Raw genomic sequence first — 22,423 nt, 5'->3', positions numbered from 1 at the left:
ATGTCTTCAGAAGCAATTTGATAGGTATGGGAGAGAAACAAATCAATATTTAAGTTTTTTTTTTTTACTAGAAACTCTCCTCCCTGGCCAGTAGGGGACGATATGCAAGAAGAATGTGAATCACCAAAAACAAAAGAACATGGAAGAGGAGATTTATAGTAAAAATGACTTAAATATTTATCTGTTTCTCACCAGTACCTATAATTTTGCTTTTGAAGACATGGATTTAACCACTGGAGTCCTACTTGATTACTTTTATGCTGACTTATGTGATTTTTTGGAGCTTCAAAGTTCTTCAAAGATGTGAAAGTGAAAGTGGAGATTTAGAGTAAAAAAAAGTACTTCATATTGATCTGTTTCTCACCCACACCTATTATATCACTTCTGAAGATATGGACTTTAACACTGGAGTCATGGATTCATTTTATGTTTTCTTTATGTGATTTTTGGAGCTACAATGGTCTGATCACCATTCACTTGCATTGTATGGACCTACAGATCTGAAATATTCTTCTAAAAATCTTCCTTTGTGTTCTGCAGAAGAAAGAAAGTCATACACATCTGGGATGACATGAGGGTGAGTAAATGATGAGAGCATTTTCATTTTTGGGTGTACTATCCCTTTAAGGTTGTTTAAAATTGCATTACTTTGATCAGAGATTATTTTCTATAGAATGTATTTTGTATTTTAGTCTTTAGCCTATTTCTAGTTATACATTATTGTAAATGGCTATTGGACGTGTAAGTGTGCGGTAATGAGATGAGCTGTCGCGGAGGGATACCGTGTAAATGAGGCCAGAGCTCAACAGCGGCGCAGTAATACACTTCAATCTGCGGCTACTCTCCCATACAGACACCTTCACCCACAGAGCCTGCGTTTATTTATCAACGTTTAAAACACACACAGCTCGCTGCTGTTCATTTTGAACACACTCAACGGACAAGTTTTGATTAAATCACACCTGCAGGATGGTAAGTAGAGCCGTTCAAAATATGAGCACGGTTTAGCCGCTTTAGCATCCTGTTTGACAGATTGACAGATAATAATAATTCTCAAATTAATTTAACACTTACCGTCAATGCTTTTACATATCAGAGATATCAAGAGTGTTTTTTGTGTTAGTGAAAATGCATCGATATCTTACTGAAATGGGCTGTTAATTGTCCACTTAGCGCGACTAAGAGATGTACATCAACAAATATATGTTATTTATGTTACACGGAACACGTATAGTAATTGTTGTCATGTCATTTGTCATCGAAGAGGTTTTTAAAGGGAGTGAGTGGATTAGGTCCAATGCAGTTTAGCGCTCTCGCGCTACCTGAAGTCTGTCAATCAAACATGCAGCACTTTCTGTTTTAAGACTATTTATTACGGTCACTTTTAATGCGAACGAGCTGATTTTGTACTGATAGATTGCAAATATATGCATATAATGAAATGTACTGTATGCATGATTAACAGCTGTTGATTGTCAGTGTTAGATGCGTCAGTGCTGTGAGTTAAGTGTGTAAATCATCATGCATCTTGCCTACATGCAGTGCTTCAACTCATCTCGGTGTGTGCGAACAGTGACTGGTTGCTAATTTTACACGGGCTGAGCTCATTGCCTTTAACAGATGGTTAAGTGTGGGCGTGGTGGTGTAAAAATATCCTTAACCATCAGCAAAGTATGCGCGCAAGTTGCTCATTTCTGGAAGAATCTAGTCTCTTAGATGGCTCTGTTTCTACCTTTATTTACATAAATGGCTGTCAGATCCAACACAGTTTTGCAAACGTCACCATGCCTGTTATGGGTCCTGCAGACACTGTAGCTTTTGCCTCCAACATGTAGGTTAGCTGTTGCGTCCGGCTGCGAGGAAATCTGCAATTCAGCATCCCACAACTCCAGATGCTCCAATAAATCCATTTAGCTGTATAAGCATAATTATGAATGGAGTGGACAGTGAGATTGCATATTGCAGCATGCTGAACTGCAGTGACTGATCCTGTCCTCCCCTCCCCCTTCACCCTGCATTGAACCAAATCATAGCTGGTGCAGCAACACTGACACTGGATCTGCAGTGCAGACTCTCACTCATCAAATTGGAATGCAAATCTCGTTGCATGGTAAACATTTGGCTCCTCGTGCTGCACTTATTCTGGAGTAATTGCCGCAGTCATTGAAATGCATTTAGAGGCCAGTGTGAGCCGGGGCCAATAGCCTCGGACCTCGAGCCGCGAGACCGATATCGCTGTGCGTTCCCACCATCAGGCCAAAAGCCCCACAGAGCTGCCCTAAAACCCGGCCATAATACGCTGCCCTGGTGCAAGCATCACACACCCCGTCCATTTCACATGCCAAACCAAATACGCATGTTATCTAATTACCTAGAATATCAGTGTTATATTGTATGTAAACGTTAGCTAGCTAGCAAGATGTGTTAATGTTGACAACTTACAGATTTTAACTGCCATGGTGTCCCGAGTGGTCTATCCACTAACAGCGGGACAATGTTCCAGCACACCGTCCATGATCGCAAACCATGGAAAGTTCTTCGTTTGGGCACCACTTTGTCCATTGTGCATCTCAACGGATTTGTAATATGTCCGCAGTTTTTTTTGCCGAGATGCAGGTGCGCGACGTGTCGCAAACATGTCGGCACCCAGATATGTACAAAGTTAGTGATAAACATTCACTTTTATTAAATGATGTTGATCAATGAGTTACAGTTTTCTTGTCCTACATTACAAGATATTAAAGCTGGTTTAACAAATGTTTGCAGAGACAGGTGTACAAAACACGGTAAATTAAACTTTTGATGATCGTACAACTATAGCACAAATGCTAGCATAGCAGCATTGTTTAACAGTTGGGTTGCTAGAAGACGTCTCTGGTGACAGTCAAACCCTTGTTATGCTAACAGGAGCATTGCAGTTTTGGTTGTTTAAACGTCATTTATTGACCCCGCCTCAATCCCCAGTTAGCCTTGTTTGGCCCAAGGGTAATTGGCGGGCCAAAGGCCATTGACCTCGAAAAAGGGGCATTGTGCCGATGAGTTTAGCCAAAGTCATCTAGCAAGTCAGTCCACTGTCGGCCATCTTTGGAACACTCTCAGGAGGCTATTTCCAGGTATGCCAGTGCAGCTTCTATTTACTTGAACGGGGGAAGACCAAAATCTCAAAAATGTTTGGCCAAGATTATGATCAAAGAACATATTTCAAATCGGCAATAAAACTGTATAATATTGGAATCTTAAATTGTGCTTGTTTACCACATATTACGCTAAAACATGCTAATGCACATGTGCGTTAGCGAGTTGATTGACAGGCAATGTCTGTATCTAAAAGGTGATTGGCTCTTTTACCAGTAATGCGGGACTTCCTTTCTACATCCGTTGACCGTAGGGCGCGAGAGCTTCTTGGTTGGGCGTACCAATTTCTCCCATTAATTTTAATAGAAGTGGCCCATCTCTGCTAATTAGATGAAGTTACTGTTTACAAACAAACGCTCCGATCTGCCCCTTCTGGGTTCTTTTGGTAGCCCAGCTGTCTTTGGGCGCTTCGCTCAAAAAGTGCTGGGGTTGGAACACCCCGTTTCCCACAGATTATTGGAGATTAGGTCTTCTTTAAATTTCCACCAGATCGTTGCACAAGGAAAAACTCACGGATAATTCACGGGTCACCGTCATTGTTATCATGTCTACTCAGGAGTCCCAATTGACCCGCAGCTGTTGTTCGATATTAACTTTTTTTTACGAAGAAATTACGTAAACTCTGATTGTAATATGCTTTTTTTAATTTCCAAAGTGCGGTCGCTGTGACAGATATGAGGTCAAATATGATCTAACAATGATCTTATCTGATCAAAATTAATAAAAATAATGTCATACTTTGAAAATGATGTCTCTGCATTTATTTTGAATGCAGTAAATAATATTGTTCAATCGAAAACAGCTGTTATTAAGTTTTGATATGGAATATGATCATATTGAAGTAAGAATATTATTATTTATTGGATGTGGGTTAATAATTTAAGCAGTTAAGACACATATTGCATGTCTAGTTGTAGTTTTTATTTTTATATATCACATTTCTTAGGCTTTAGAAGCGTGTTAAACATGTGAGGATTCATCAACTTTTTACATGTCCGACATGATCATACAGTCTCATTGAACCAAGTGTAAACTTTTGCTGATAATTTAGAAAAGAACCCAAATAATTTCTTCACTGTAAACCATAGATAAACAATTTGTAATAAGTTTTATTAACATTAAAAGACATTATTACATTCTGTAAAGCTTTATTAAAACTGCAGCGCTGCCTATTTCCACCATTGAAATCTGCTGCTCGAAAGAACCCAGAAGCACGGTTTCCTGCGGTGTGACGTCAGAGTAATTTCATCTATAATCTCTGGTTTTGCACAGACAAGCTTCACTCCTGATTCTTTTGTAATTTAGGCAACACTGTGTTCAAAATGTGGTGCACATCTTGTATCTGGCTCTCATCCTGTTATTTGGATAACCATTTGTATCAGCCATATTCTCATCATAAATAGCGAGCCAAAATGTATTACAGCTATTACCACGTATGTGGATGAGTCAGACCCATCTCCGCTTTATTCTGTTGTAGATCATTTTACACCATATCCATTTTAAGCTCAGAGGTTTTTGAATCATCAGGGCAGCGTCCTTCAGAAAAGACACAGCTGAATCACTTCAAGTGAATCACGTGCACAGATGAATCCTCTCCTCCTTTAATAATTGAATAATGAACTCTGTGTCAGAGAGAAATGCAATCATTTTAAGTGTGTCACATTCATGACCCTCTAAGTGGCACTGTCTAATAATAACTGGCGTGGATATTTTTAAAGGAGTATTTTTATACATGTCCTTCATTAAACTCATTTAGTCAGAGGTGTGTGTGTGTGTGAGCACTGCAAAACTGGAGCTTGTCTGATAGTGATGTGGCATTGAGATGATTGACTTCTCTCTCTTTCTACTAATACAGGCAGATCAGCTGACTGAGGAACAGATTGCTGGTGAGTTGACTCAAAAAATCATTTCAGGAACAGTTCACACAAAAATTAAAATTGTCATTTACTCATCCTCATATTGTTCCAAATCCATATGACGTCATATCTTCTTATGTATAACTTCATATTTATACGTTTGAACATGCAGCATATCTTCAGAAGACTAAATTGCACTTAAATTGCATGGACTACTTTTACATTGCTTTTTGGAGCTTGACAGTTCCTGGTCAATATTTGCTTTCATTGTATGGAAAAAAAGTATTTTCAAAATATCTCATTTTGAATTCCATGGAAAAAGTAAGTCATAAATGTTTGGGGCAACATATGGGTGAGTAGATGATAAGGTTTCATATTTGGGTGAACTATCCCTTTTCATTACTCGGATGCACAGATAAATGTCTAAACCCGCTGGGCATTGCTGCCTGCCGCACCTCCGCCGGTGCCTTCAGTTGTCCAGCTACATGTTATAGTGATTGCACAGAATTGCCTCTTTGTTCCTGTCCATATGTTGCATCATTAGTGCAATTCATATTAGGGCTGGGCAGTATATAGAATATTCACGATATAATCGCAATTTGCACGATTGGCAGCCAATATATTATTGGCTGATGACCGGACAAATCAAAATATTATTATTGCGCCGATAATGGAATTATGGCCGATATTTTCGCCGATAATTTGTTATGGTTTATTTGCTTGCGGCTGAAAATCTCTGACTGCCTGCAGCTTCGTTCCTTTAGGCAGGGACTCGGAGTGAAAGCCAAGCTCATGTCGCTCTGTGAGGATTATTTGAACTGTTACGCTGTTTTGGGGCTGGTTTTTAAATGGGATCATCTGCTATAAGTAACGACATGCCATTTCCCATATTCTGTTTATGTTTCATGAGGCAACAAACGAAAATGCAACAAAACCATGTATGTATGTTACTTGAGGGCAATTGATTTCACTTATTACTTTATGAAACATAAACAGAATGTGGGAAATATTATTTTCGTTATTTACTGCACAGCACTGCAATTAAAACGAGCCCGAACACAACCTTACATGGTGCACAGATCTTTCACAGTGACGTGAGATGGCTAAAAACATTAGATTGAAAGTGAAACGAATGTGCTTGTTGTATTTTACGAATCGAGACTTTTCTAACATTATGACTCATGACTTCGATCTGTATGATATCTATTCCCATTATGATTGTTGTGTTCACATTTAATAAGTTATACAATAGAACTGTCACAGATGAGCACTGTAACAATCGTCTGTGAATAAGCACACATCCATACACACAAACTAACACTGTACTCGCATTCTGACTGCTATCATAAATATTACACCATATACTGTATATAGAGATTAGGCTTTGTGTTGTGTTTTGTTGTTTAATGTTCATTACATGTAGTTTATAGCCTCAGACACTTAAGAATAAACCACTCACGGGGCTGATGTGCTCGTTTTTAACGCATTCAAAGAGCAGTTCACATGCATTGTGAAAGAAAAGTAATGCATGTTCAAGCATTCGCAAAATTCCAAACATTAGTAACCACTACAAGTTATTATACACATCTACAAAGGCGGTACAGTATAACTGAAAAGGAGATGATGACAACATTAAATTACAGACAGTGAAGATGAAGTGTCAAAATAAAAGCTCCAAGTGAAGTTGAATTGTCAAAATAAAAGCTCCAAGTGAAGTTGAATTGTCAAAATAAAAGCTCCAAGTGACGAAGTGTCAAAATAAAAGCTCCAAGTGAAGTTGAAGTGTCAAAATAAAAGCTCCAGGTGAAGATAAAGTAAATAGGACAGGAATATATTACTTATGTATTATCTAATCCTCAAAATAATAATGATCAGTATTATATAATAATAATAAACTTGACTCTGTCCCACAGTAATAATTTTGTATTATTACTCCAAAAAAATCCAAAAAATAAGTAGTTTTTGCACATCTTGTTTATTCACAAAATGTTTTATTCATTTTTTAAAAGGTAAATAATGCTTTTTATTAAGCTTCTATGTATCATTGTATATTTAAATATAAATATAAAAATGCATATCAATGAAAATGATTAAATCCTTTTCTTCCTTGTGTTCATTTAGTGAAAAACTGTGGGGAAACATGCCTTTATTATTTTGAAATATCTTTTTATTCCATATATTCATTACTCATTATTAATTTATGTTTTTTTAAAATAATGAGTCTACTTGGTTATAGTGGCTGTTTGGATGAAATGATGCTATACTGTATATTGAATATGGTCAATAGGCTAAAAAATATAGAGAGAGAATATTTGTAGCCATATCAAGGTTATTATCGAAAACGAAAACTAATTGTAAAAAAAACATTTTCGTAAACTGAAATGAAAATAAAAAATAACATAATTGGAAAAACTGAAACTAAACTAAAATAAAAATTCATGGCTCTGAAACGAACTAAAATTAAATAAAAATTATCTTAAATAAGATTTCGTTTTTGTTGCGGTATGTTTTTAAACCTTAAAACCTCCATTACTGTAACATGAAGATGCCACTAGACAGCGATAATAGATGGCCTGACCTCACTGCATCAGCAACAGAGCGAGAATCACTACCAGAGAGGCAAAGCAGGTAGATAACAGTCTTTTCACTCGTTCTGTTTTACCCTGTCAATCTGTGATTTTGTTTTGCGTTTAATTTGGAACTGGTAAAGATTTTGGTTTGAAGTACAGTAGGACTCGACATTAACGCTTGTCCGGGACAAGTGGATTCTTGAAGGGGCACATGAAAGAGAAAAGTAGCCTGAATGTTGATAATGAAATAATAACCGGCTATATTTTTGATATAACCAAGGCCTTATTACAAACGTAATATTCTGCTGTTGAAAATAATCCAGAGCGTGTCATTTTATAATTTCAGCAGGGCCGTTTCTATGGATATGGGGGCCCTAAGTGAAATCCTACTTGAGGGCACCCACAATATTATTTACAAATTGGACATTGGGGAGTCCAGCTATACGACCCACATTACACAAATGCCTGTTTTCCCCATTCTCCAATTATCCTTTAATATAAATACTAAAACTAAGGGGCCGTATACACAACGTTTACATCTAAAAAACGGAAAACTTTTTATGTGTTTTGGCTGTTCGTTTACACGACAACAGCGTTTTGGGGCCTGAAAACGCGAACTTTTGAAAATGGGTTTCAGAGTGCAAGTTTTTGAAAACGATGCCGTTATCGTCTCCGTGTAAACATACAAAAACACGAATTTGTGAAAACGATGACGTCATGCGCACGCGTATTCAATCTATAGGCATGCGTGCAGGTACTTCAAAACAACGCACGAGACATTCAAAACTACAATGGTGGACTACAGGACTGTGTTTGTGCTGCTCAAGATTTTGAGTTTATTGACGCTTCTCCAGCAAAGTAATTGTAGTAATAAAGCAACCTCATTGTCCGTCCAGACAAAATCTTCATTGTTTGTATTCACCGCTCTGTGGAAGAATGCATATGTGCGCAGGTGCGTAGTGTTTCTTTACAAAGTGACATCGCCAACTACTGGCCTGGCATGCATAATACAGCGCTTTTAGTCGTTTTCGCGGATCTGTGTGAACGGGGATCATTTTGATAACGTTGTCGTCTGTACGCGAAACCTTTCAAAAACGCAAAGGAAAATGTTTTCCGTTTTTAGTACATTGTTGTCGTATAAACGTACCCTAAAATAAAAACTAAATGTACTGTAAAACTAACAAATAACTAACAAACAAAACTACAACTAACAAAGAGCTAACAAACAAATGAAAACGAAACTAAATTGGAGTGAAAATTGAAAATGAAATAGAAATAAAAACTAAATAAAAAATTCAAAACATTATAACCTTTAGCCGTATTGCCCAGCCCTAGTTCAGATACATTTAACAAGTGCAATGTGTGAACATTTTTATCTTTTGGGCAGTTGTAACAAGGACATTTCATTGAAAGCAGTTGATAGTATCTGGCTACTTTTGCTTTAAAGCTGTAACATTGTGGGTGAAAATAAGTGCAGTAAACTGACTGCAGAAGTGGTGGCCTCAGTTTTAAGGGCTGCTGGTCCATTTAATGCAACTGCCATTGTGTGATGCATGTCACTGCCTAGATCAAACTGTGTGTTTTTGTTGGACTTCTAAGATCCCAGCTCATCTACTATACTTGCATGTGTTATTGCTTCAATTCTAAACAGAGTTCAAGGAGGCATTTTCACTCTTCGACAAAGATGGCGATGGCACAATTACCACCAAAGAGCTGGGCACAGTGATGCGTTCTTTGGGTCAGAACCCCACTGAAGCTGAGCTGCAGGACATGATCAATGAAGTAGATGCTGATGGTAAGACTAAGAACCCTTTTACAATGTACCACAACAAGGGATGTTATGGTATAAGTTTTTATTTTTTTATTTATTTTATTTATTTATTTTTACAGTATATTAACTGACAATATCACCGTATTAAGGTGCTTTGCTGATATTAGCAGTTTAATATTTAGTTATAGCTAAATTAAAAAAAAAAAAATAAAAATAAAAAAAAACGTTCCCTACTGCAATTTAATTTTATGTCATACTGTCAAGCATAATTTTGTAATTATTATTTTAAATTTCAAAATGTAATTGATTTGAAGTTGAAATTTTGCAACAACAAAAAAACGTAATTGTTTATAATAATTGCTGCCCATGTTAATAGTTCAGATATGCATTTGATTCAGTAATTGGTTGCTTTTGTAATTTAGTTTGATTCTCTGTACCTTGGTGTTTTTTCCAGTACTCTCTTTTCTGCTTCAGCATCACTGTTCATTTCCTGTATGCCTAAAGCACATTGGTTACCTTATTTAGTACCTTACAAATAAAACATATTAATACTAGTAGTATTAAACATATGTTAGGCCTACTGTTGCGCTGCACTTAAGCAAATAAATGCATGAACAAACAGTCTGCCAATCTTAACGTTGCATATTATAAGGGATTAAATTTGTTTTTAATTTAATTTTTTTACTTTATGTAAGAAAGTAAGTTATACATGTTTGGAATGACTAGTCAATGATTAAAATAAGTAGATTCGCACATACCTAGACATTTCTATACTAGTGTAATGCTAATGGAAAAAATGGAGGTAATTGTTTTTTTCTTTATTAAACTTGTGTTGAAATCGTGACAACCTGGAACTATCTGTCCACAGGCAACGGAACTATAGACTTCCCAGAGTTCCTAACCATGATGGCGAGGAAAATGAAGGACACGGACAGCGAAGAGGAAATCCGAGAAGCTTTCAGAGTCTTCGACAAGGTGAGGAAATATCACAGTTAACCGCAGCTGCCATGAACAGGAGACTTGATGAAACCGCTTCATGAACCCTAATAATTTACAATCTAATGAATTTACAAGCTCTTTCTGATTTTGTCATTAAAGAGTGTTGTCACTGCTCCACGAGTAGTGTGTTTGCGGAAGAGTTGTGCACGTGACAAAACAATTTACAGCAAATAATTTAGTAGATTTGTAATAATGGCTGGAAATTCAGGGTTTTTCTACTCCAGATATTGTTTTCCTTTTATCAGACTCTTAAAGGGATAGTTCACCCAAAAATGAAAATTGTCTCATCATTTACTCACCCTCATGCCATCCCAGATGTGTCTGAATTTCTTTCTTCTGCAGAACACAAACGAAGATTTTTAGGAGAATATTTCAGCTCTGTAGGTCCATACAGTGCAAGTGAATGGTGACCAGACCTTTTGTAGCTCCAAAAATCACATAAAGGAAACATAAAGGTAATCTATACGACTTCAGTGGTTAAATCCATGTCTTCAGAAGTGATATAATAGGTGTCGGTGTGAAACAATATTTGTCCTTTTTACTTGAAATCTCCACTTTAACGTTTACTTTCAGATGTGAAAGTGAAACTAAACAGGCACCACGTGTGACTTTCAGATGTAAAAGTGAAAGTGGAGATTTAGAGTATAAAAAAAAACGACTTAAATTTTGATCTGTTTCGTACCCACACCTATTATATCACTTCTGAAGATATGGATTTAACCACTGCAGTCTTATGGATTACCTTTATGTTTCCTTTATGTCATTTTTGGAACTACAAATGTCTGATCACCATTCGCTTGCATTGTATGGACCTACAGAGCTGAGATATTCCTCTAAAAAATATCTCTTTGTTTGTGTTCTGCTAAAGAGAGAAAGTCATAAACATTTGGAGGGTGAGTAAATGATATGAGAAATTTCATTTTTGGGTGAACTATTCCTTTAATGATTTGGGAATCATTTTGATTCTAGGAATATCTGAAGCAAAACCAGGGCTGCATTTCCCAAAAGCATTGCAAGCTTAAGTTGATTGTAGAGAGCATGGGTGCCAATGGTTTCTATGATCTACCTAGACTTACGATGCTTTTGGGAAATGCAGTCCAGACCAGTTTGTTTCCTAATTTCAAACATAGTAAAGAAATATATTACGATATTACACATGACTTTGTTCAAAATGTATAAAGGTCCTTTTATTCTACATTGTACTTGCCCTTATGTTTACTAAAGTTCTTTCCTTGTTTAACAGTTTCATTTGTAATGCCATAATCACAAGAAAGTCCATGGCTGGCTCCTCATTACAGTGTTTAGGTAGTTATTAAAAATAAACAGTTTATTTGTTATAAAAAATAGCCTAAACGCATTAAAAAAATTTTTTTTCTAATACAACTGCCACAGTTGTATTTAAAAAAATCTGTTACAGTTTACTGTGATAAATGTTAGTGTTGCTGTGTAGATGTTAAAAGTCTTGTAATTAATGCTGGTGCAGGGCAGGTGTTTTCTCTTTCCCTTGTCAGTGCTGTTCAGAATGTCAAAGCTGTCTAGGCGTTTGAAATGGATGAATTGCTCCATAGCTTATTAAAATAGTGAATTCTCATGTAAAATTCAAATGGGTCGCATACGTTTTGTTGTCTGCGTCACGTTATCGAGGGAAGCCCAGTTAAATAGCGTGTGTGATCCGCTCTGCGCTATCCTGTCAATGGAGCTCACATACTGAGGAAAGCCAGGATGACACGCACGCACCTGCGTGCTCCAGGAATACGAGGATAGAGCAGAACGCGTCACTTGCGCGAGTGATTCTTGGCGGATCGCACAACACGCAGGTGAAACCAGTCTTTAATCACCACGCGTGCATTCAGGTTCCACATGAGAAGCGTATTAAGTGCTTATAAAGTGACGAAAGCAAGATCCATATCATAAAATTTGCTTCGTCTAAACATTTTCAGTGCAGGAAAAACCCTGAAATTATACAACTAAAATCGAACTTCATGAAAGCTATAAATTTAAACACACTTTTGTTGGATAACAATGGAAAATGATGAGAAGATAAGATGTGATTTATATTTAATGGGGCTTAATGTTCACTCCTCCTCAGGATGGAAACGGCTACATTAGTGCAGCCGAGCTTCGTCATGTCATGACCAACCTGGGTGAGAAGTTGACAGACGAGGAAGTGGATGAGATGATAAGAGAGGCAGATATCGATGGAGATGGTCAGGTCAACTATGAAGGTGAGCTATAAAGCACAGCAGTGTCTGCCGTTAGGGGTTAAAAAAAAAAAATCCTCATCAAAGAGTTTTAAGCCATGGATCAAACTAACCAGCTCCTAGTTGATCACAACCTTACATTACAACATGCTGTGTACGTATCTTATTTCATGAGGGAGAAACTACAATCCCATGAAGCATTGTGAATGGCATTCTGAAATTAAAAACGATGGAATTACATAAAATTGTTTAACGTTTTTCATTTTAAGTTTAATGCAATATATATATATATATATATATATATATATTAGAGCTGTTGACGTTATAATATGCAATATTCCTTTAACGCCACTATTTTTACGGTTAATGCCGTTAACGCACTTTCTTATATGACCCTTTTAATAAACCATGCATTGACCGTCGTGAAAGCAGATGGTGGGAGACATTATGCTGAGACCTGTGCCAAGCAATGTAGCAAAGCAGGGGAACATTTTGAATTAAGCACACAAAAAACACAGTTAGATAGTGCTCGTAACATGATTGCATTGGCCATTTGAACACCTGTCTTGCACTGCGCAACAGAGTTTTAGTGCTGGCCAACGTGTCCAGGAATGATAAAATTTGCCGGATAAATTAGAAAAAAATCCGCTCATCTCTAAGCACGCACATTTGAAGCTCTGTTAATTCAGGTATTACACTAAATTACTTCAAATTCTGCTCGTAATATCATGTTTGTGCTTAGATTAAATGCAAGTATAATTAAGAGAAACGGTGCGCATTTTAAGCACTTTCTTTTTCTTCTTTTACTTTTTGCGATATATCATGCAATAATACACTGACATAGGCCTAATGATTAATGTGTCATTATACCAGAGTCTCTCCCACGAAATCCAAACACAAGTGGTCTAAAAAAGAAGCATAATATGACCACTTATAACGGTGATGTGTCTCGCTTTTCCACTTCTGATTGAATCACCCCAAATGGGTGCGAGCCGTTCTTTTATGTTGTCATGAATTAACTCTCCCGTTGAGTTTGTGCATGCATTTCGGGATCTACTTGCCTATTAATCAGCTGATGCCCTAAAGGAAGTGTTTTAAACTGGCACGTGAGACAGGAATAATGCAGGCTGCTTTTGAACTTCACAAACTGTCAGGAAATCCTCCGTAGCAGTGCAGCGCAAACAATTTTTGAATTTGTCGGACATTTCCAGCTAACAGAAAACCTGCTGCACACACTCAGTACTATTATTTCTTTCTTTCTTTCTTTCTTTCTTTCTTTATTTTTACATATTTTGAATTGTGCTGTGTTTATCTTCTGTTGTACCAACTGTTGGTAAGGTAGGTTGTGTGTAAATGAATGAAAAACAAAAAATACATCTGAATGAAGCATATTTTGTCCACTCGTGAGATATTGCGATTTAACTACAAGAAAACATGCAATTAAATGCGGTTAAAAAATTTAATAGTTTGACAGCCCTAAAATATATATATATTTGATCACATATCAAACATCAAGTTTATATGAATTATTTTCAACAGTATGGTTTGATACAAGCATTTCATGCTGTTCCTGTCTCATTTTTTTTCACCATTGTGCAAATTACATTCCAGAAGTTATTAATTAACCCTCCAGAGAGAATGTTTACTTGCATTCACTCTTTGCACCTACATTTAACGTTCTACACACAAGTTCCAGAATGTGATTTGTGTACATACATAATGATGTTCAGTGACAGTACTTAGTGATATTTCTGAAATTAGGAGAGAGATGTACCTGATAATTAGTGCTGCTTGCACCTTGGTATTGTGGCAAGCACCGCTCACATTTTCTTTTAGAAAATGAAAAACTTTAGTTGCTTTCTGGTGTTAAATAATTGTCTTGTTTATCAATTTTTTTGTACTAGTGAGCTGTTGCAAAAAATAGGGTTAAAATAAAAGCAGTTAAATCCAATTATTTGAACAATCCCAGTTGATTGCAAGACAACTAATGGTGGGTAAAAATATAGATTTTCCAATGCATTGTGATCTTCATTTGAATGATCTCGATGATGATTCTTAAATCCCAAGATCGATCTTTTACTCTGTGCAATCCTCCACTATCATGCCAGGAAATCACTTGCATTTGCAACCAAATGCCGCGTTTTGTGGCTAAAATCTATATATTCGGCCACTGGCTGGTAAATGTTTTGATTTCACTCACCATTAATTGTGTATAGTGGTGAAGTATTAAGCAGCAAGATCCTTTCACTGAGTGTTAAGAGTAAAAGTTGTTCTGTGGAATGCGTGTCCAAAGATGAGACCCATTTGTCATTGAATAATGTCAGTTTTAATACCCTTTCTGTTCTCTACAATCAGTTGTTGATCAAAAACAACAAAAAAATAAACATTTAATTCTAATCATGCATAGCACAGTTGAGATAAAGCCGTTCAAGTCACTCTCGTTAAAATGCGCTCATCTAAAGACGCATTTTCAGCGCACTACAGTGTGACCATTTCAGTCACATTTGCGACTGAAAAACTATTTAGGCGCACCGGTGCGAGTGACGTAGGGGTAGGAGAAAAAAAACGATTCTCAGATGAATCGATTCTGAGAACGCGGCAGCGCAGTGGCACTTATGCGCGCACCAGAGACAGATGTTAGAACCACGCGGATATCCTAAAGGCAAGCACATCCTACAAAACTGATCGCAGACTGGATGTATCAAACACACACCATTCGTCTCCTAACGCAACTACGATCCCGAAATTAATTCAGAAACTCGCGCATATGGTTACGGGAGAGTTGATTTCGTGATTACATGTCAACAAAGAACATGAACTACGAGCTCGTGCCGTTATTAAACTAATTTTCACAACAAGGGGAAAAAAAACACTTGAAAATAATGATGAGACAGCGGTTCGGGAGACGTGGGTGATGTTTTTATTTTCGAATTATTTTTTGTCTGCTGCTTCCCAGTGACTTTTAGGGTGCTTTCACACTAGCACTTTTGGTGCGCACTCGAGTTCGAATGATGTCAAAGTTCGGTTTGTTTGGATGGTGTGAATGCTGTTTTCCGAACTCGGGTGCGCACCCGTGAACCGCACCCGAGTCCACTTAAAAAGGTGGTCTGGGGTACGGTTCATGTGACCTCCAGTGCGGTTCGCTGCTAATATGAACGCAAACGTACCAAATCGTGGAAGGGAACCCTTATTGATGACATATCATTTGTGTCTTTGCAGGCTCCCGTTCGCAATTATTATGGTTTAATGAATTTGTCATTCCAGCTTGTCCAAATCGCAGAAGACAAACATAATTGACGTTTTGTGCATGTAAAGTTTTGGTGGTAAATCCAAAGAGATGAATATTTCAATAACACAGTGAAGCTGATGTCTTCTTGAGTTGTTGCCTAGTTACAGAAGTAAACAGCTGCCGCTTGTACTCACGTTGATGATGTAATCGGACCGCAGTTCGGACTCAAAAAATATGATGTGAAAAGAGACCAGCAGGGGGAGGAGGGGGGAGCAATCGATTGCTTCGGTCCAAGCAATTGAACCAAGTGTGAAAATCCTTACTCCTCTTACGCTCTTTCATTTGCTGTTGCGCATTGCCGGTCTCTCGCTCATCGGGAAGTGTGCGCACACCTGACGGCTTGTTAGATAAATGTTAAAGAGGGGAGACTTCTATTCGCAGAGCAAACAAATGGAACGGCGCATACGATATACTTGATAGATTTTTTTTTTTAAATAACCCCGCTATTTGTGCCGCTTTATCAGCTGTGGTGAGGAAAGGAGAAGCTCATGTAATCAACCTGGAGCGCCAACCTATAGTTAAATGAAAAGGCCTCGGAAAGAATTATTCCAATAAAAAATGTAATGCTATTAAATAAAAAATGATTAACAATGCTTTAAACATATAAAAGTTAACATAATCAGTTGAATTATTTAATTTAATAGTTCTGTGTTTTGAAAACCAATATTTTCTCTCATTTATTTTCTTGTGTAAAGAGGTCAGTGTTTATCACTTTTTATGATGACAGTACTGCCATACAAAGGCTGTAAATACACTGTACACCAACAAAACAGTTATTTGATTTGAGTGTGGATTTTGTAGTTACTGCAGTTTTCTCAAACCCTGGTTAGAGTTAAGCGAGACCTGTCTGTCAAAGGGCAACTTACAGTCTTCAAAATGTGAAGTTATGGTGTTTTGCCTTTGCACAGCAGAATAATCAATAAGAAAAAACATTTGATGTATCAGGAATAATTTTGAAATCGGATTGTGATTCCCAGAAACGGAATCAGATCGAATTGTGAGGTGCCTAAAGGTTTCCGACCCTAGATTAAAGCTCATGAAGTGTTGTATAGTACAATCAGAATAAAAATGACAACTCCCAAATGCATCTACACTGCGCAATAGTTATATAGTAATAGTAATGAACTGAAAATATGAAATGAGAACCTCACACTGTTCTTGGCAGGATAACAAAAGCAATAATTTATACATGAAGTAAAACATACAGTGAACACCAGTATTTTGATGTTAAATTTCATAACTTTTTTTCAATTTCTGAATATTTACTTTAATACTTCATGTTAATAACTTCAAGCATTGTTTTCATACTTTGTACTTTTTTATTTGTACTATTGCATGTAATTTAGTTTCTTTGTTCATTCTACTGATTACTTGTCTTGAATAATTGCTTAAAGGGACAGTTCACCCATAAATGAAAATTATTTCATCATTTACTCACCCTCATCCCTTCCTAGATTTGTGTGACTTTCTTTCATCAGCAGAACACAAACGAAGATTTAAAAAAATATATATAATGCATATGAATGGTGATCAGACCTTTTGTAGCTCCAAAAATCACATAAAGGAAACATTAAAGTCATCCATATGACTCCATTGTTTAAATCCTTGTTTTCAGAAGCAATATAACAGGTGTGGGTGAGAAACAGAACAATACTTCATTAACTTTCACTTTCAAATGTGAAAGTGAAACTAAACAGGCACCACATGTGACTTTCAGATGTAAAATGATGAAGAGTTAAAAAGGACTTAAATTTTTATCTGATTGTCACCAACACCTATTATATTGCTTCTGAAGACATTGGTTGAACCACTGGATTACTTTTATGTTTCCTTTTATATGTTTTTTGAGCTTCAAAGTTCTGGCCAACATTCACTTGCATTGTATGGACCAACAGAGCTGAAATATTTTTCTAAAAGTTTTTGGTTGTGTCCTGCAGAATAAAGAAAGTTATACACATCTGGGATGGCATGAGTATGAGTTAATGATGAGAACATTTTCATTTTTGGGTGTACTATCCCTTTAAGAACTTGAAACAATGGTTTCCCACATTAGTATTTTGTTGTTTCAAAACTGGGATTGAGAATCGTCAAATTGCTTTAATATGTAAACATGACATTATAACTGAAATATACCCAAGTTAATTCGAATCAAATCAAATCCTAATCAAACTGAGAGCTTGTGAATTGGAATGAATGTAACGGAGTGTCTTTTTGCACCAGTAAATAGCATCTTCCACACAGTGCAGCCATTTGAACCCCAATTTTGTCCCACTCTTTTTCCCATACGATTTCCTGATTCCACTCTTAATATTTAATTTTATACTACTTAAAATAATAGATAAAAATGAATATACACCGATCAGCCACAACATTAAAACCACCTGCCTGATTTGTGTTGGTCCCCTTCATGCCCCCAAAACAGCGCCAATCCATATCTCAGAATGGCATTCTGAGATTATAGTCTTCTCACCACAGTTGTACAGAGCGGTTATCTGAGTTACCGTACACTTTGTCAGTTCGAACCAGTCTGGCCATTCTCTGTTGACCTCTCTCATCAACAAGGCATTTCTGTCCACAGAACTGCCGCTCACTGGATGTTTTTTGTTTTTGGCACCATTCGGAGTAAATTCTAGGACTGTTGTGTGTGAAAATCCCAGGAGATCAGCAGTTACAAAAATACTCAAACCAGCCCATCTGGCACCAACAATCATCCATGCGATTATCTAATCAGCCAATCATGTGGCTGCAGTGCATAAAATCATGCAGATACGGGTCAGGAGCTTCAGTTAATGTTCACATCAACCATCAGAATGGGGAAAAAATTTGATCTCAGTGATTTGGACCGTGGCATGATTGTTGGTGCCAGATGGGCTGGTTTGAGTATTTCTGTTACTGTTGATCTCCTGGGATTTTCACACACACAGTCTCTAGAATTTACTCCGAATGGTGCCAAAAACAAAAAACATCCAGTGAGCGGCAGTTCTGTGGACGGAAACGCCTTGTTGATGAGAGAGGTCAACAGAGAATGGCCAGACTGGTTCAAACTGACAAAGTCAACGGTAACTCAGATAACCACTCTGTACAATTGTGGTGAAAATATAATCTCAGAATGCCATTCTAAGGAACCTACACAATATTAGGCAGGTGGTTTTTATGTTTTGGCTGATCGGTGTAAATATGGTCACGGTGAATGTCGAGTACAGTAACATGTTGTTAATATAGTAACCATGGTTAATTTTATGGTTACTGTAAATGAAAAAAAAAAAAAAAACATAGTGAAACTATGGTTACTGTAGTAAAACCTAAGGTTATTTTTTCTAAGGTAAGGTTAGGATTAGGTTTAGGGGTAGAGGTTAATGCAGTGTGTCTGTGGGACTCTAAATAAACACAATAAACACTCTGCAGTGATGCCCCTATACTGTATGTTAGTAGTTACATTTGGGTGCAAATAGTTTGACATTATTTGCATCAGGGTTTGGGGTGTAAATAATATCTGCCACTATTTGCACCAGGGTCTGCCTTAATTTAATTTGGAAATCCCAAATTACCCAGCCATAGCAAATAATGCTTATCGGAGGGAAGGTAACCTGTGAAATGTTACAGTAAAAAAACAATCCTTAAATGGAATTGTTGCATCAACCACTGTTGGAGCCAATATCTTTCAGAGGCCTTGAGATCATCCACAGCAGGTTCTTTACAATTTTAAACACACGTGTTGTTTCAATTTCATTGCATTCGTAAGGAATCATCATTACTAATCTATTTTCCTTTCTTTCTGTCTGTCTTCGCAGAGTTTGTCCAGATGATGACCGCAAAGTGAAGGATTGTCTTGTCCTTTGTCTCTTGCATTGCTTGTCCTACTAAGATCACTCTGTCTTTAAAAAAGAAAAAAAAATGTTTACTCCAGAGAGTAGTAGAATTTCGAATTCTGTGATCTCTTACCAAAAATCTAATTTTCAGAAGCAATTTGTGAAACACAATAGCAGAAGTGAATGGACCAAGCATAACTGCATGAGCCCATTCAGAGCAAACGTCTCCAGACCTGACAAAAAAAATCACGGCAGTCTTTAAAATGCAGAGAACATCTCCTTTCATGAGTGTTCTTTCATCGCATCAAAAATAGATTCAATAAAATATTTATATAATAATAATGCTAAATAAAAAGAATTGTGGTTAATAGTCCAGGGCCACAGTGCTGCCTTCAATACAAACTGAGCAAAAACAACTGCGCGTGACCCTTTGTGGTGAAGTCATGCTTTTGCGTATTGCCTTCTCCTGTTTAAGACTCGGAACAAACACTGGATGTTGTTTATGAAGACGTACTTATTGTAAAAACCCCACGTAATACTCATACTATGTATAACTGAGGTTTAACTGCAGCGTACGACTTGAAGAGTGTGTCTTTATGGGCGATAAGGCATGTACTTGGTTACCAGTGGTTACCGTTGACTGGTTTAACCATTTTAATGATGGTTTTGTCACTCGATGATCTTTGTGGGAGCATTAAGATGCAAAATATGTACAGCAGAATCGAAATGTGATTGAATAACGTAAACTGTACAAAACAATATAGTTCTATAGATAATCATAATGCTATCAGTGTTGTGCTTTACAAATGCACTGTTCTCAAATATTAATGTCTGGTAAACTTAGCATTGCCTATTGTTATCCTAATTAGGTCTGTGACTTTTGGTTCAACCATGGTCTTGAAATGTGCCATAATACTCGTAAGCCTCAACTTTGTTGCAAGATATCTTGTAGTCAAATAACAAGTATGTTATCTATCTTATCTATCTATCTATATCTATCTATCTATAAATATATATACACATATATATAAATATACACACACATATCTATATTTGCACTTTGGTGTAGATTACACATTCAGTCACAGAAGAGGAACCTGCTGCTGCTGCTGCTACAGCCCATTTGTCTTTGCTCTTGTGGGTTTGTCACGACTTCTGTTGTCAAGTGCTCCAAATTTCATTTGCTCTCTGCTTGCAAGACGACTGATGAAGATGAAACTGTTGAATGTGGTTTATTCTGTGGGATGAATTGAAAATTTATCGAAGGAATAGTTCACCCAAAAATGAAAATTCTGTCATCAATACTGGCCTTCATTTTGGGTGAGCACACGATGACCGAATTTTCCTTTTTGCGTGAACTTTCCCTTTAAATTATATTATTAGCAAGACTGGTTACTTTGAAGGGCTTGTTATTGGCCTGATAATTGGATTTTTTTTATTTAAATGTATTACTAATGTGGAAAGGAGCCTTACATAGCATATCTTACTCTGTTCAGGCCAGTTTTGTGTCTGTCAGGGTTAAAAAAAAAGAAAAAGAGCAACCGGATGGAGTATACTCAACATGTGAAAACTATGGAAATGTTAAGGATGCATCTGTGTTTTCCAATCAAATTAAATGTATACATTTAAGCATACATGTCTGTGTTTGATCTGTATGTTGACATATGCAACCGTGGATTGTTAGAGGTCTGTTTTGTAATTAGCTCCTAGGTAATCTTATTGGTTACCCGAGAGGTCACTGTCTCTAGCCGACTCTTAACTGCAGTATATTTGGGAACTCTTAGGATTGTGCTGGATGGAGCTGTAATCTGAGGTTGACTTGGGACACACTTCTGACTTTATCCCACCTCCTCGTCTTTTTGCTTAAGTTCCTGTTAAATGCGACAACCAATGGGAGGAGTGCAATACTGAGCGACTTGCCAAACTTACATGTGCTGATACTGGGTAGATGGGCTTAACCTAGGAAGTCTGAGTCCACATTGAAAATCTAAGATTCAAAGTCTATTGAATCTATCCTGGAAATAAATACGTTTTATTTCTGAAAAACGTTAAACGAAGCATTATGACATAAAAAGAAAAAGAAATATTACAATTCTGCACTATTTCTTGGTCACCAATCAAATAAGCAAATTTGTGACATGACCTTGTTAAAAGCTTCATACAAAAGGTCAAATTTCACAGCTTCCACTGAAGCACACGGGGGGAGCGAACTAGAAGGATTTCACACTTTTGATCCCCACTGTATGTTTTTATTTTTTATTTTTTAAAGATGACATTTTGCTTTGTGAAATTGTGAAAGAAGTCCAGCATCTGAAAATCAATTTTCTAATTAATAGGCTTATGTGGCTTTGAGCAATATTAATGTAATTCACATTATGTGTGTTATTGGCAACAAAATATGACTGTAGGGGGTGCAGTTGAATCATCCATGCTAAGTTATACGTGAAGCTCATAAGATATAAAGCTCTTATACAAAGGCTATATGTTTGGAATAGGATGCTAAAATATTACTTCTGCAATATCAGTATATACAGAAATAGTAATAGTATGCTGTTCTGCTAGTCGTTTTATTTTAGAATTCATGAGATTTCTTTTACAGAACAATATCCTTTGAGAATAAAGAAGGCCCTTAAAATAAAACTCATCAGAATTTTAAATGAAACTGTCTTGTTGCAACCTATAATGAAAAAAAATCTAAGAATTCTCTGAGTGAAACTGATCAAATCAGTTTATTTGTCCATATAATGAAACTCTCTCAGCAAGCATATTGCTCATACTTATGGGTGAGGATTG

At 36.8% G+C, this 22,423-nt stretch overlaps 2 protein-coding genes across 3 annotated transcripts in view; one reads left to right on the top strand and one right to left on the bottom strand.

Annotated features, from left to right (window-relative positions):
- The window catches only part of ptgir (prostaglandin I2 receptor), a 143,288-nt gene that overhangs the window by 46,977 nt on the left and 73,888 nt on the right, over nucleotides 1-22,423 (bottom strand). The gene's annotated exons all lie outside the window — the stretch shown is intronic.
- calm3a (calmodulin 3a (phosphorylase kinase, delta)) lies at nucleotides 807-21,264 on the top strand. The gene is made up of 6 exons (XM_051679461.1): nucleotides 807-972; nucleotides 4,991-5,021; nucleotides 9,213-9,356; nucleotides 10,201-10,307; nucleotides 12,421-12,556; nucleotides 19,613-21,264. Exons 1-6 carry the CDS (start codon nucleotides 970-972, stop codon nucleotides 19,639-19,641), a joined length of 450 nt encoding a protein of 149 aa, XP_051535421.1. The 5' UTR covers nucleotides 807-969; the 3' UTR covers nucleotides 19,642-21,264.

The sequence above is a fragment of the Myxocyprinus asiaticus genome, chromosome 39, assembly GCF_019703515.2.
Source record: "Myxocyprinus asiaticus isolate MX2 ecotype Aquarium Trade chromosome 39, UBuf_Myxa_2, whole genome shotgun sequence".
NCBI lineage: Eukaryota > Metazoa > Chordata > Actinopteri > Cypriniformes > Catostomidae > Myxocyprinus > Myxocyprinus asiaticus.
Note: the sequence above shows the minus strand (reverse complement) of the source record. Positions and strands in the feature narration are given on the sequence as shown.